Source organism: Aquarana catesbeiana, linkage group LG05 (assembly GCF_042186555.1).
Source record: "Aquarana catesbeiana isolate 2022-GZ linkage group LG05, ASM4218655v1, whole genome shotgun sequence".
Classification (NCBI taxonomy): Eukaryota; Metazoa; Chordata; class Amphibia; order Anura; family Ranidae; genus Aquarana; species Aquarana catesbeiana.
Genome location: NC_133328.1, coordinates 101,465,607 through 101,479,595, shown reverse-complemented (window position 1 = coordinate 101,479,595; position 13,989 = coordinate 101,465,607). Strand labels below are relative to the sequence as shown.

The 13,989-nt window shown below is 42.0% G+C and overlaps 1 protein-coding gene across 4 annotated transcripts in view; it reads left to right on the top strand.

The window, feature by feature from the left end:
- LOC141144373 (sodium channel protein type 5 subunit alpha-like) overlaps positions 1 to 13,989 on the top strand; it is a 586,505-nt gene that overhangs the window by 400,429 nt on the left and 172,087 nt on the right. For all 4 annotated transcript variants that reach the window (XM_073630007.1, XM_073630006.1, XM_073630004.1 and 1 more), the window contains one exon: positions 10,095 to 10,574. In XM_073630007.1, coding sequence (XP_073486108.1) covers positions 10,095 to 10,574 — 480 coding nt within the window. The remainder of the gene's footprint in view (positions 1 to 10,094; positions 10,575 to 13,989) is intronic.

Here is a 13,989-nt window from a genome sequence, read left to right as displayed (position 1 = left end):
GCCAAACTGGGATGATTGTTTCCCGTGACACAATACAGCGTATGCTACAGAGGAGTGGCATGCATCGGTCCACGAAGTAAGCATCCCCCTAAGCCCATGCACAAAAAGTCCACTTAGAATTTGCAGGGCCCATGCTGAAAAAGAAGAAGACTACTGGGACTCTGTACTCTGGATTGATGAGACCAAGATAAATGCTTTTGGAACTGATGGCTTCAAAACTTTATGGAGTTGCAAATATGAGTAGAAAGAACAATGCATGGTGCCTACAGTGAAACATGGTGGTGGCAGTGTCCTTCTGAGGGGAGGCATGAGTGCTGATGGTGTCAGGGAGCTGAATTTCATTGATGGTATCATGAATTCACAGATGTACTGCTCTATATTAAAAGAGATGCTACCATCACTCCATGCCCTTGGTCATAAAGCACTTTCCCAACATGACAATGATCCAAAACACACATCTACGGCCACTGTTACATTTCTGAAGAAGAACAGGGTGAAAGTGGTTTGATGGCCAAGTATATCTTCTGTTCTGAGCCCAATCGAACACATATGGGGAATTCTGAAGAGACAAGTTGAGCATCACTCTCCATCCAGCATCCAGGCTCTAAAAGAGGTTGTTCTTGAATAATGGAAAAAGATAGATGTTGCAATATGTCGCCAACTTGTTCATTCCATGCCTAGAAGACTTGGTGCTGTCCTTACAAATCATGGAGTGATGTAGTAGTATTTATTGTGGGGTGTATTCATTTTTGCATCAACTAATTTGAGTAAAACTGAAGACTTTGTAATCTTATGCCCTGTACACACGATCGTAATTTCCGTCAGAAAAACCTTGGATGGTTTTTCCGACGGAATTCCATTCAAGCTTGCCTTGCATACACACGGTCACACAAAAGTTCTCTGAAATTTCAATTGTCAAGAACGCAGTGATGTACAACACTACGACGAGCTGAGAAAATGAAGTTCAATGCTTCCGAGCATGCGTCGAATTGTTTCCAAGCATGCGTACGGATTTTGTGCGTCGGAATTACTACAGACGATCGGAATTTCCGATAGGAACTTTTTCCGTCGGAAAATTAGAGAACGTGCTCTCAATCTTTTGCTGGCAGAAATTCTGCCAGCAAAAGTCCGATGGAGCATACACACGGTTGGAATTTCCGACCAAAAGCTCTCATAGGACTTTTGGTGGCGGAATTTCCGATCATGTGTATGGGGCATAAGTTATATTATTAACATTACTTTCATGTAATGAGCTAAACAAATGTTCTATAAAACTCAGTTTGTCAAAATTTTGGAAATTGTTCTTGTGTTCATTGACAAGGGAAGCCATGTACATGAGGGGATATACATTTTATATTAATGCAGGATTAGCATAGCAGTCATATTACACAAACACAGTTGTTACCCTGTAAAATTAGCAGTGACATCACTGTGCTATACATAGCTGTGCAGAGAACAGACATGTGGGTGGGAGCCAGTAGGTCCACCCACTACAGGCTGCCTGCAGAAAACTACAGGAGAGTGGATACAGGACCAGTCACCCTGCACAAGGACCGAGAGCAGCAGTGGCCGGTCTTTATTACAGGAAACCTCTGCCCAGAGGTAAAGTTTAGTGCTGGATTAATTTACAGATAAGCACACTAAGATTCAAGTAAGAATATACAAGCTCTTTTAATTAGACAATATTTGTTTCAGCCCAGATTCACACTGAGCTGCGGGAATGAAGCCGTGCAAGTTCAGCTTCACTCCCGCATGTCAGTCCCGATTTCAGCGGTGATTTCACAGACATCTGTGCGGGTTTCTGCATGGATGATAATGGAAATCACAAGCTGAAATCGCAAAAAGTAGTACAGAAACGAATTTTTGAAATCGGTGCAACGTCGCACCAATTAGCACGGTGCAGTTGCCGCCAATTTGACATGTCAAATCACATGTCAAATCGCACCAGTATGAACCAGGGCTAAAATGGAGTTCAGCATTAAAATTAACCTTTTTACCAAATCCGGATACAAGATCTTGAGCTGATTTTAATAGTATGTCATTGCTTCTTGATTTTCACCTTTTTTAAGCTTATAAAAAATATATATGTAAATTTCTCATTTAGTCCAAGTATCAAGCTGCAGAAATGTAGTCATGCTTACATTTTGGTCAGGAGCCCCATGCTGCACCCCAGCAATTTATTGCACAATACCGCAGATTAAGGCTTCACAGGGTACAGTGCATTATGGATCAAAGAAAGCAGCATGCAGCCTCCATTTTGAAACATTTCTCTTATTACCATTTGTTCAGTCTGAATACTGACTCCCACTCACTCAGTGGTACCACGAAAATATGTTCTTAGTCTTGTTATTTGTTTCCTCGTGCAGAATACGAACATATGTGACATTAAATATATGTATTTTTTTCCCTCTTGTGCTTCTATTTCTGTCCAAATCTATTTTTGAAGGCTTTGCTCCTCTGGGTTCTTGAATAGAAGTCAGAACACTTACCTGGTCACATGTCAGGGCTGGTGGCCAGTTAAAATGGCGTTTTGTATGAACATGCTATTGGAGCTATAAAGAGATTCTATAACATTCAGTTTTAGCACAATTGTAATTTTTCCAGCTACACTTTGCAATAAAGGTTACCCATGCTAGCTGTAATTATACCTAGTGTTTTGCTTGTATTGTTCCCCAGGAAAGCGCGAACAGAGTGTTTGTCAATTCAGGTAGCTGTGAGAGAAAAATTTAGCATTTAAGAGAATTCAAAATGATAATTTTTACTAGTGTGCTAGAATTTTTTTCTTCAAATTCAGCAAGTAATATTAACAAATCAAATACAGTATATTGAAGCAAGCATTGAAAGGGATATATAGAAGTATAGTGCATAATATAGAACATTTTCAGTGAGGACGTACTTAGAGTTATTATTTATTATAGGTATTTATATAGCACCATCAATTTATACAGCGCTTTACATTCACATCAGTTCCTGCCATCAAGAAGCTTGCAATCTAATGTAGCGATACCCCCAAAGGAGCTGCTTTTGTTTGTTCAGTCCGTTACTCTGCCTCTCAGCCCTAATAACAGCCTCAGCTCCCTTGGGCACACTTGGCAATAGTGTAAGTGCAAAGAACAATGAGAAACACACATGTTATGATAAAATACAGAAATTGTCTTTACTGCAATATTTCTGTGGAAGAATAACAGATAGTAGCAGTATATATTCAAGTAATCAACTAGAGAGCAATAACTGAGATTTAAGAGCAATATAGCTTTTAATCCTATATTCCTGCTGTTTTCAGGGGATTCCAAACCTGAGAATGTCCACAAGAGCAGAGGCACATTTAAATGGTAAATAAAGCACAATACGACACTTTAAATCGGATTGTTACCTTTACTCAGGTTGGCTCTATGAGCCCAGGCAGGAGGAGAGCAAAGGAATTGATTGTCCTTCTTTGTGTCAGGCCTCTCTCTACTGTCCCCTGACACCACAGGCCCAACTTTAAACACTTTATTCAAATCAACTTGTAATGGCTTAACCTCCTAGATAAGCTGTCCCCCACACACCCACTGCATATAAAGAGCCCTGAATATGTGTGTATGGATCCGTATGGCGCTAGTAGCTTCAGTCCTTTTGACGAAAAGATAAAACTTTGAAGTGAAGCAGGCAGGATCTTTCTCAGCAAGGTCAGAGGACAATGATGTCTGTATACAGTGTCCCAGAAATGGATGGCCATATCCTTTATCCCTGTGGCACTACAAGTGTCAGCAAGATGACTACCAGCGATGATTTTGTTATAAAGTGTTCAATTAACTACTTCTGTGGTGCAGTGTCTCTGTTTCCTGCAAAAGGGCCAAAGCCCCCTCACCAGATCCTGTGGACAAGGCCCAAGTGAACATCCTGGAACAGGCAGGCTCTCCTGAAGACCCAACTGGTCATCTCACACTGGAACGCTTCACCATCAGTGCAGGTGCGCCTGGATGTGCACCTGGGATTCCCCTCTCTCAGGCTGGATGTCCCAACTGGTGGCGGAGGCCTGAATTGCAAAGTGAAGTCACCTGAGAGACAGCATCTCTCCCTCAGGTCTGATCTCTTTCACCACCTCATGCTGACTGATCCTCTCTTCAGGAATTAAAATGGAATCTTTTACCTTCCTGCCCACAGAGAATCCTGGTCTTCTTGGTAGTTTCTGTCATTATAGAAGGCTATGGGGCTGCTTTGTGCTGGAACTTCATATTCCAGAGTCCTTTGCAGCTGCTTCCTGTAGCTTGTTAAAGTCCCTCTGATTGGCTCCTGTGACTGCTTCTTTAATTGGCTTTCTTCTTCTTGCCAATAGGGACACAGGGGAGGCTGCAAAGTGAACAACTCTGTGTGAGTCAGCTCGCATTACATTAGATTCAGTCAGTCAGTGAAACAGGAAGAAGGAGGGGGAGGGAAGAAATCCCCTGCAGACATGACAGGCAGCTCTCTCCCTCTTTCAGCTTGGCGGGGTCACGGGTGACAGGGTGAGGAACCCGCAACACTAAGGTCCCTATCTGACATACATACTAAGGTTAGTTAACCTATCAGCATGTTTTTGGGCTGTGGGATGAAACCGGAGTACATGGAGGAAGCCAATGCAAACTCCATGCACTTAGGGGTTGATTTTCTAAAGGCAAATCGATTATGCACTTTTCAAAGTGCAGTTGCACTCCAGAGCTTAGTAAATGAGAAGAAGCTCTGCTGACTTCCATCATCCAATCATGTGCAAGCAAAGATGCTGTTTTTTTTTTTCTTTGCTTGTGATTGGGTACTCTTAGCAAAGCTAAGCTTTCCCTCATTTACTAAGCTCTGACGCAGCTGCACTTGCAGAGAGCACAGTCTTTTTGCCTTTAGTAAATCGATTCCTTAGTGCCTTAGCTGTGATTTTAACCAAGGACTCCAGTGCTGCAAGCCAGAAGTGTTAACCACTGCCTATTTTTACATGCTTGGTCATATTTGTCCAGTTGTACTAACAAATTACTGACCACCCGCTGCAGTTATACTGGGGCAAGGTGGCTCCGCTGCGCATATCGCTGTACCGGTATGGCGATTTGTGCACTAGCTTTTGTGGGCTTAGCAGGAAGACGGATCTGTGTGTTTCCCTAGTCACAGAGTCCCCCATACAGTTAGAAAACACAACCAGGGAACACATTTAACCCCTTGATTGCCCCTGATGTTAACCCCTTCCCTGCCAGTGTCATTATTACAATTTCAGTGCATATTTTTAGGACTGATCACTGTAGTAATGTCACTGGTTCCCAAAAAAGTGTAAAGAATGTCAGTTAGATGTCCGATCTGTCTGCCGCAATGTCGCAGTCCCACAAAAAATCACTGATTGCCGCCATTACTATTAAAAAAATAAAATAAAAATGCCATAAATCTATCCACTATTTTGTAGATGCTATACCTTTTGCGCAAACCAATCAATATACAATTACTGGGATTTTTTTTACCAAAAATATGTAGAAGAATACATATTGGCCTAAAATGATGAATACATTTTTTTTCAAAATTGGCGGGCTTCTCTTGTTGATAGCGCAAAAAATAAAAACCGCAGAGGTGATGAAATGCCACCAAAAGAAAGCTCTATTTGTGGGAAAAAAAGGACATTAATTTGATTTGGGTACAACGTCGCATGATTGTGCAATTGTCAGTTAAAGTAACGCAGTGCTGTATCACAAAAAATGGCCTGGTCATTAAGGGGGTAAATCCTTTCGGGGCTGAAGTGTTTAAAATGTATGTGTAACCAAAACCTTTTGTTTTAGTTTTGCATATGGTATTATTATTATTATTATTATACAGGATTTATATAGCACCAACAGTTCGCACAACGTTTACAAAATTAAGGCAGAAATTACAGATACAATGCAATTTGGTACAAGAGGAATCAGAGGGCCCTGCTCGTTAGAGTTTACAATCTAAAAGGTCAAGTGATACCAACGTTAATAAATGTGGGGGATGAGCTGATGGAGAAAGTAAAAACACAGTGTATTAGTTAGAAGCAGGATAGGCTTCTTAAAAGAGAAGGGTTTTCAGGGGTCATCTAAAGATCGATAGATTAGGAGATAGTCAGACAGATTGGGGTAGGGAGTTCCAAAGGATAGGAGCAGCTCGGGAGAAGTCCTTGAGGCAAACATGGGAGGAGGTGTCAAGGGAGCTAGAGAGCAGGAGGTCTTGGGAGGACTGAATGGATCAGTTTGGTTAATATTTTGATAGCAGGTTAGTGTTACTAGAGAAGCGTTAAAGTGGAACTAAACTCCCCCTACCCCCCACATTGTTTTTACCACTTACCTTAAAGTAATTGTAAAGTCTCTTTTTTCTCTATTAAAATAACAAACTTGTTATACTTACCTGCTCTGTGCAGTGGCTTTGCACAGGGCAGCCCGGATCCTCCTCATCTTGGGTCCCTGGCTGGAGCTCCTGGCCCCTCCCTTGTGTTGAGTACCCCCACAGCAAGCAGCTTGCTATGGGGGCACCCAAGCTGAGCTGCAGCTCAGTGTATCCATTCTGACAGGGAGCCACAGTTCGGCCCTGCCCCCTCTCTCTCTCCTGATTGGCTAACTGAGTTTGAGTGACAACAGTGGGAGCCAATGGCACTGCTGCTGCATCTCAGCCAATCAGGAGGGAGAATTCTGGACAGCAAAAGCACTCGTGGACATCGCTGGATAGAGATGGGGCTCAGGTAACTATGAGGGGGGCTGCTGCACACAGAAGGTTTTTTTATCTTAATGCATAGAATGTATTAAGATAAAAAACCTTCTGCCTTTACAGTCACTTTAAGTGTTGTGGTGCTCTTCCAAGCACATACTTCCCCACAGAGTGAATCCAGCATTGTCCCTCTGCACACAGTGGGTCATTCGTCACTATCTTGGTCCTCTTCAGCTGGCTGCCTCTTCTAGGTATAGACAGCTAGCTTCGATGACCTGCCCCTGCCAGCCTTCCAACCCCCCCCCCCCCCCCCAGCTATTCTGTGTGTCAATCCTGCAGCCTCTTGGGAAATGTGATGTAAGTATCCCAGGAGGCTGCAGGACCAAGTACAGGTCATTCTGGCCTAGGGACAAGAACCCACACTCACATGTATGTGAAACTGGGACCAGCAGCTATGTCTGCGCAGCCACTGCATCCCAAAAGACATAAATGGGACTGCCTGCACACAGATGCATGGAACACCTGTGCATTCTGTGTGGGCAAACATGGCCCTTCGCAGGGATGTTGGCATAAAGTGTCATTAAACCCACATCATGAAGAACTATTAATACATGCTGTATTACATGCTGTTCATACTCACTCAGCCACTATAAGATTTGTTTTCTGTATTCTGCAAAAAAAAACTAGTTGATTCTGCTGTTCTCCCCCTTCTGCCCAAATCCCCAATGCAGCTAGGGATTTTGCAGAGCAGTGTTGGCAACTCTACACATAATCAGTTTTCAGTGAGTTTCTATGCTGTGCATTTCCTCCCTATCATATATGAGCAGCCCATGTGACTATAGAGGAGTTACACATGTGGGTGTATCCACAGTGGTAAATGACAGCCACTCCCTCCCGCCTCCTCCATGCTCACTAACCAGCTAAACACAATGGGGGCGGGATATTACATGTAGATTCATGGAGGCTTCACCTCCCTCTAAGACACAGGCTGGAGGGTGTGACACTGTGTCCACACCATGATATTGCCCAAAAAAAATAAAATAAGACTTGATTTAAAATATATATTTGTATGACAATTAAAAACAATTTAATTGTCATAAATTATTTATTTTTACTCTGTATTACAAAGGCTGTTTTTTTTTTTGTTTTTGTTTTTTTTAAGTTAAACATGACCAGCAGCAGAGTACTAGAAGCTCCTCCTGCTTATGTTTCCCTGCAGACAGGCTGGGAAAGAGCTGGGCCATGTGACAGCTGTATATTGCTTAGGAGAAATGTATTTGGATTTTTTTTTTAATGAGAATAATTACAGTACCATCATCCACATATAGAAATAGAGGGGACAATGTAAATTTAACAGTGTGTGTTTATCACTAAATAGCAAACTGTGAAGGAAGCTTCATTGGTATAAATAGCTAATGGATTTTCTGATTATCAGCTCTTTCTGTTAAACTTAGGCTAGCCATACACATTTAGATTTCTCTTGTTTGGCCCATGGGCTGAATGAGAGAAAATCATTCAATGCCCCCATCCACAGTGACCGCAAGTAGATTTCTAGTCAAAACTTTTATTCTCAGTGTTGGATAATGTGAGGAAGGGGGTGGAAGGTAAAGAACTTATGGCATTATTTTATTACTATATGTGTCCCCATTTGGAAGATTTCTCCTCACTTCCTCTCTTGTTATATGCCATTAGTAATCCTTTCCCTACACTACTACTAAAAATTGATTTTATACTGGTCTGTGTCTGTGTTGGAAAGACATCACCTAATTTCCAGCAAAAGACAAAATGGAATGGGAAATTACACCAACAGATATACTCACATCATAGTACTAAACTTTTAACGAATCTGTAACCCTTCCCTATTCCATACAAATAAAAAATAAAAAGGAAAAAAAGGTAAGAGCAATTTATACACTAGTTCCATCCATTCTAGCAAACTATGAGCTTGCGCTCATACCTGATATTTACCAAGTGCACTTATATATCTAAAAACCGAAATCCATATATTTACAATAGTTGGTAGTTGTTATACTGAAATGAAAGAAAATTCATAATAAAATTAAGGTGAAGGGCAGTTCTCGAAGATGTGAGTTTCTTTTAATCTAATGTGTCATAATTAGATCATATAAGGTCAGATATATGGGTCTCACTCCTCTGTAATGGGTGAGTTCAGCTGTAAGGAATGTTTTGAAAGCCTTTTGTAGTACATTTGTTCTTTTTGGTCAGCCTACTTGTCGCAGAGATAGTAAATGTACATGGATGGGTTTAAAATTTGGGCTTGAAGGTTTTTTAAATGGTATGTTAGTTTTCAATATATAATATTTCAGCAAGGGGGCTAAAAAAGAAAAAAAAACATGCATTTTCAGAAAGAGGTCAGTGTAGACAACCCACATTCTCTTCTGAGCATAGGCTTCATCTAACTCTCAACCTAACAGTTAGCAGTAGGACTTAAATGGAAGAGAGAGCTTCACATTTTTAAATTAATTTCAGATACTCCTGCAATCACTTTCGATATGTGCTGCTCCTTATTATATTACATCTTCATATTCCTATGAAAGAGCTTGTCCCCTCAGTGCTGGTCTAATATCCTCCTTTTGGCTCCATTCATGCTTGTGTGACTTGTCATGCAGCTTTGGACAGCAAATTTGCATGACAAGTTTCCCCCATGATTTCCAATCACAACCATTCATATATGTGAAACTTCAAGTTGCAGCGACTTCAAAGTAGTTCATGCATTACTTTGGTCTGACTTTCATGCAACTTGAGGGCCAAAGACTTCAGTGCTAACATTCAAAAGTTGCATGAAAGTTGTACCTGAATGTTATACAAGTTTTGCAACAGTTGTCCATTATCACTGGTCAAAGCCAAAATCGTATCCAAGTCTCACCCATCCAAAGTTGCATCAAAGTTGCACTTCAAAGTCGGCGCAACTTTGGAGTCCTAACAAGTGGAAATGGAGACTAGGGGTGGCTTCTTTTTCTTACAGGGTCCCATGAAGCCACTTGTTCATGCACACTCCCTGGATTAAGAAAAAACGGTCATATGCATACACTTACTATGCTTCATGCACAGGCAGCCAAGAGGAAAAAAACACATAAGATCTGTCTTTGGCCCCACCCCTCCCCTTGCTGCCCTTGTAGACAATGTCAATCACTTCCTTGGAGGAGGCGCAGAAGTTGTTCTTGTTTTTGCTGTCCTTTCAGGCAACTTGTGTGTGTTCAAGCAGGCACTGTCCACACATTGGAGATATAATTTTGCAGTGGCACTTTTACTGATGGGTACTTTTACATGTAGCCCTGGGGGGGGGGAGGGGTTGGAGAGAGCAAGCTTGTCATCTGCTTGGCGTTCTGCTTCAACAAAGTCAGCCCCTGTTTTTATAAGTACATTATTATTTTAGTTAATGTGTGCATTTTTGTAATTACTGTATTTTTACATCTTCACAGGTCCTGAACCTCTTCTTGGCTCTCCTGCTTAGCTCATTCAGTGCGGATAACCTAAGTGCACCGGATGAGGATGGTGAAATGAACAACCTTCAGATAGCGATTGCAAGGATTCAGAGGGCTATTTCCTTTGCCAAACAAACTGTTATCGATTTTTTCCGCAACTTGTTTACCAAGCCCAAAAAAACTGGGGACACATTCATTACCAACCTTTCAAGGAAGAACAGGAACATCAACAACATCAATCTGCACAATCACATCAACATGAGCAGCACAGGGAAAGAAAAGGATTACAGGGAAGGGAATAATACCAATGGAGGAATTGCAAAAAATGGGGAAAAGTATGTTGTTAGTGAAAGTGATGATTACATGGCCAACCCTCGTCTCTCGGTGTGTGTTCCCATCGCTGTGGGCGAATCTGATGGAGAATATCATGAAGAAGATGAACAGAGCATTTTCACAGATGTTGAGATCAGTAAAGAGGTAAGTTCCCATCTACGTGATATTTTATGATATGTTTTATATATGTCTTTGAAATTTCTGCTCCAGATTTATTATTTAAGGTCTTATTCCACGCAATGGTAAAACACATCTGAATTCGTTGTGACCCAAGCAATAAGATCTAACTGATGGATTTTCAGTTCCACCTGAACATTGGCTGTCTCTTCTGCAATAAAGAGCCTGCCTGTTCACAATTTTTTAAATGAGAAGTATAGCCAAAGCTTTTTTCGTTCTGCACTCCTGTGACCCATTTTCAAGAGACAGCGGGCTAAAGTCTGCTGTTGACTGACATCACTGATACGGTCCAGGCTCTGAAGAGATCCTGACCATATGGTCGGGATCCACCTAGAACCCTGGACCGCCACCTAGCTCGGGCTTTTGGTGATCCGCTGAGTGCTTGAGCTAGGCCCTCCCACCCCCTCCACAGCCCAGCGCTCCACTAAGCTCTGGGGGGGGGGCAGAGCAGAGAGCTGGAGACTGACAGTCCTGGCTCTTTGCTCAGAGCAGAGGGGAGAACTGAGCGATCAGCAGTGTTTGATCACTCAGTTCTCACTTCAGAGGCAGAGGGGGACAGATGCAGCATCGAATCAATGCTGCATCCACCTAGATGTGTGTAAAAAAATGTATTTTTTTTTCTATGCTTCTCTTAATATTAGGATTTTTGTCCCACTTTAAGAGGAGTTCTCACTTTTTTTTACTTTTTTATCTGATTGTGGGCTCCATTTTATCTTACAGCATTAGTTATTTTATGAACTCAAGCTGTATTTTAGTAGTGAAAGCCTTGCCACTGGTGTCCTTACCACAGGCTATCACTAGCTGGTTGTTAAGGAGCGGATGGCCGACGTGTCCTTTACGACTGATGAGTCATCAGCGAGGTTTCCAGCTGAATGTAAAAAAAAAATGGCGGCAATAAAAATTAAGAAAAAAAACATTGTGGGGTCCTCCCAATTCATTCCAGGGCCTTCTGGTCTGGTATGGCATTTGAGGGGAAACCCCATGCCAGAATTTATAAGAAATGGTGTGGGGTCTCCCCCAAAATCCATAGCAGACCCTTATACGAGCATGCAGCCTGGCAGGTCAGGAAAGGGAGGGACTCATTCACATAGATGGGACTGGGATCTGGGGCCCCCTTGTTAAAGGGGCTTCCATATTCTGATAAGCCCCCCGCACACCAACCCCCAAAACCAGGGTTGTGGGGAAGAGGCCCTTGTCCCCATCAACATGGGCTGTTCCCTCCCTCAAAGCACCCTCCTAATGTTAAGGGCATGTGACCTTGTATGGTTCAGGAGGGGGGGGGGCTCGCTCATCCCCTCCCTTTCCTGAGCTGCCACACTGCATGCGTCGGATAAGGGGTCTAGTATGAATTTTGAGGGGGAACCCATGCCATTTTTAAAAAAAGATGTTGGCCTGGGGGTTCCCCTCAGAATCCATACCAGATCCTTCCCTCGGGTGGGGACCAAACTCTGTTTTTTTTCTTAATTTTTTATTGCCGGCATGTCTTTAATTTTACATTCAGCTGCCGGTTCCTTAAATATCGCATGCCGGGACCCCAACTTATTTACCACATGCATTTTTTTTTTTTTGTGACTTGACTTTCACTCCTGTTTTATGCGGTATTTACAGAGCGTTTTTGCTTTATGCAGTAAATACCGCATAAAGCAGTAGTGAATTTACATTTTAGGATCGTATGCAGTATTTGGGAAAACACCTAAATACCGTATGCGATCTGGTTCTGTGAATGGAGCCCATTGTTTAAAACACAACAGGAGATGCTAGAAGCTACAAAGGTGGACAGGAACACCCAAAACGTCTGGGAGAACAGGAACAAAGACAGGAACAGAGGTAGGCAGATCTCACTGTTGGAGTATGCAAAGGACTAGAGATGAACTTTGGCGTCCTCCAAACTTATCTCTACCCGAGCCCTAAACTTGTGCTTTTTTCTTATATTTCAATGAGCAGAGGGCCAGGTCTTTCTCACCTTGCAGCTCACATAAACAAAAAGATGGGCTGTGGGGCAGGAATGAGTCTGGCTAGAGATGAGTTCAGAGGACACCTGTGTCCTAGACATAAAAAGACAGTGTCTAAATCCAACTACAATGTTCGACCTATAACTGAACTGGTGGACTGGCCCCTTAACAATCTTCATGCAGGTCTTTCTACTTGCAAATGCTTCTGTTTAAAAGTGTGAAATGCTTAGCCAGGTGTGGGAGACGGCTAATCTGTTTTATCTGTCTAAGCTCAGTATCGTTTTATTCCACTTTGATACTTTTTGGCTGTTCCAACTGTTGATTTCCTTACAGAGTGTTGGCAGACAAATAATCACATTAGATCAATATCATCAGAGGATTATTGCTGATTTCCTATTTGTGAACCTGTAACAGTCATGTTATCTTTTCATGTCTGATGTGGAAAATCAGTTCATTAAAATTGTTTTCCCACATAGAAATCTGAATATCGGGATATACCTAGTTGTAGGAGACAGCAGTGGATAATTGTGTAAGCAGATTTCTCCTGTGACCTTGAACAGTACATGATAGAGAATAAAGCTATGTTTCAGTATCGCCCAGCATATCCTCTCATCATGGAACAAGAGGCGAGCTGACTATTTCCTGATTTGGCTGCTTGAGAGTCTCTTGTGTTTCTTACAGCAGGTGTGCTATTTCATCTATGATGCATCCTGTCAGCTGCTTTACTTTGTGTAGCTAAAACAAATGCGAGTAAACAAGCTTCATAGGGGGTTTAATAGCCGCTCAATGAAGACATGCGACAATCACTTTCTTGGGGATGCAGAAATCAGCTTATATTTACTGAAGGTTTACAACTGTATGCCACTACACAACAAATAAAAGGTGTAATTTCACACTTTACATATTCATTTATGTGTTAATAATAGAACAAGTACAGCTTGTACTGCAATTTATAGATATTGGGGATTTGAAGAATGCAACATATTTTGGTCCATGAGGTTCCAGTATAATTGCTGCTGGCCTTATACCTGGCCGTACATTATACAATTTTTTTGTTCAATTTCCTTTAGATTTACCTTCAGCTGTGTAGTACAAGGGCCTGCCTGATTTCATACAATTTAAAAGTGTTTAGGTTTGACCTCGTATTTTATGGTTTTGGTAAATCTAAATGAAAATTGTAGAAGAAAAATGTATAATGTATGGACAGCCTTAATCCCCAGCATTACCATTCATAGAGAAATAAAGTAGCATTTCAGTTTGCTGTCTCCTTAAGGCCCCTTTCACATGGGCAACTTCGCTATGCAGAATCCGATTGCTCAGCGGGGGATCTCTCCGCTGATCCCTGTTGGGCAGGCGGATGACAGGTCTCCTCTATGGGGCAATCAAATGGAAACAGACCATTGGATGGGGAATAGGACCACCATCCATCT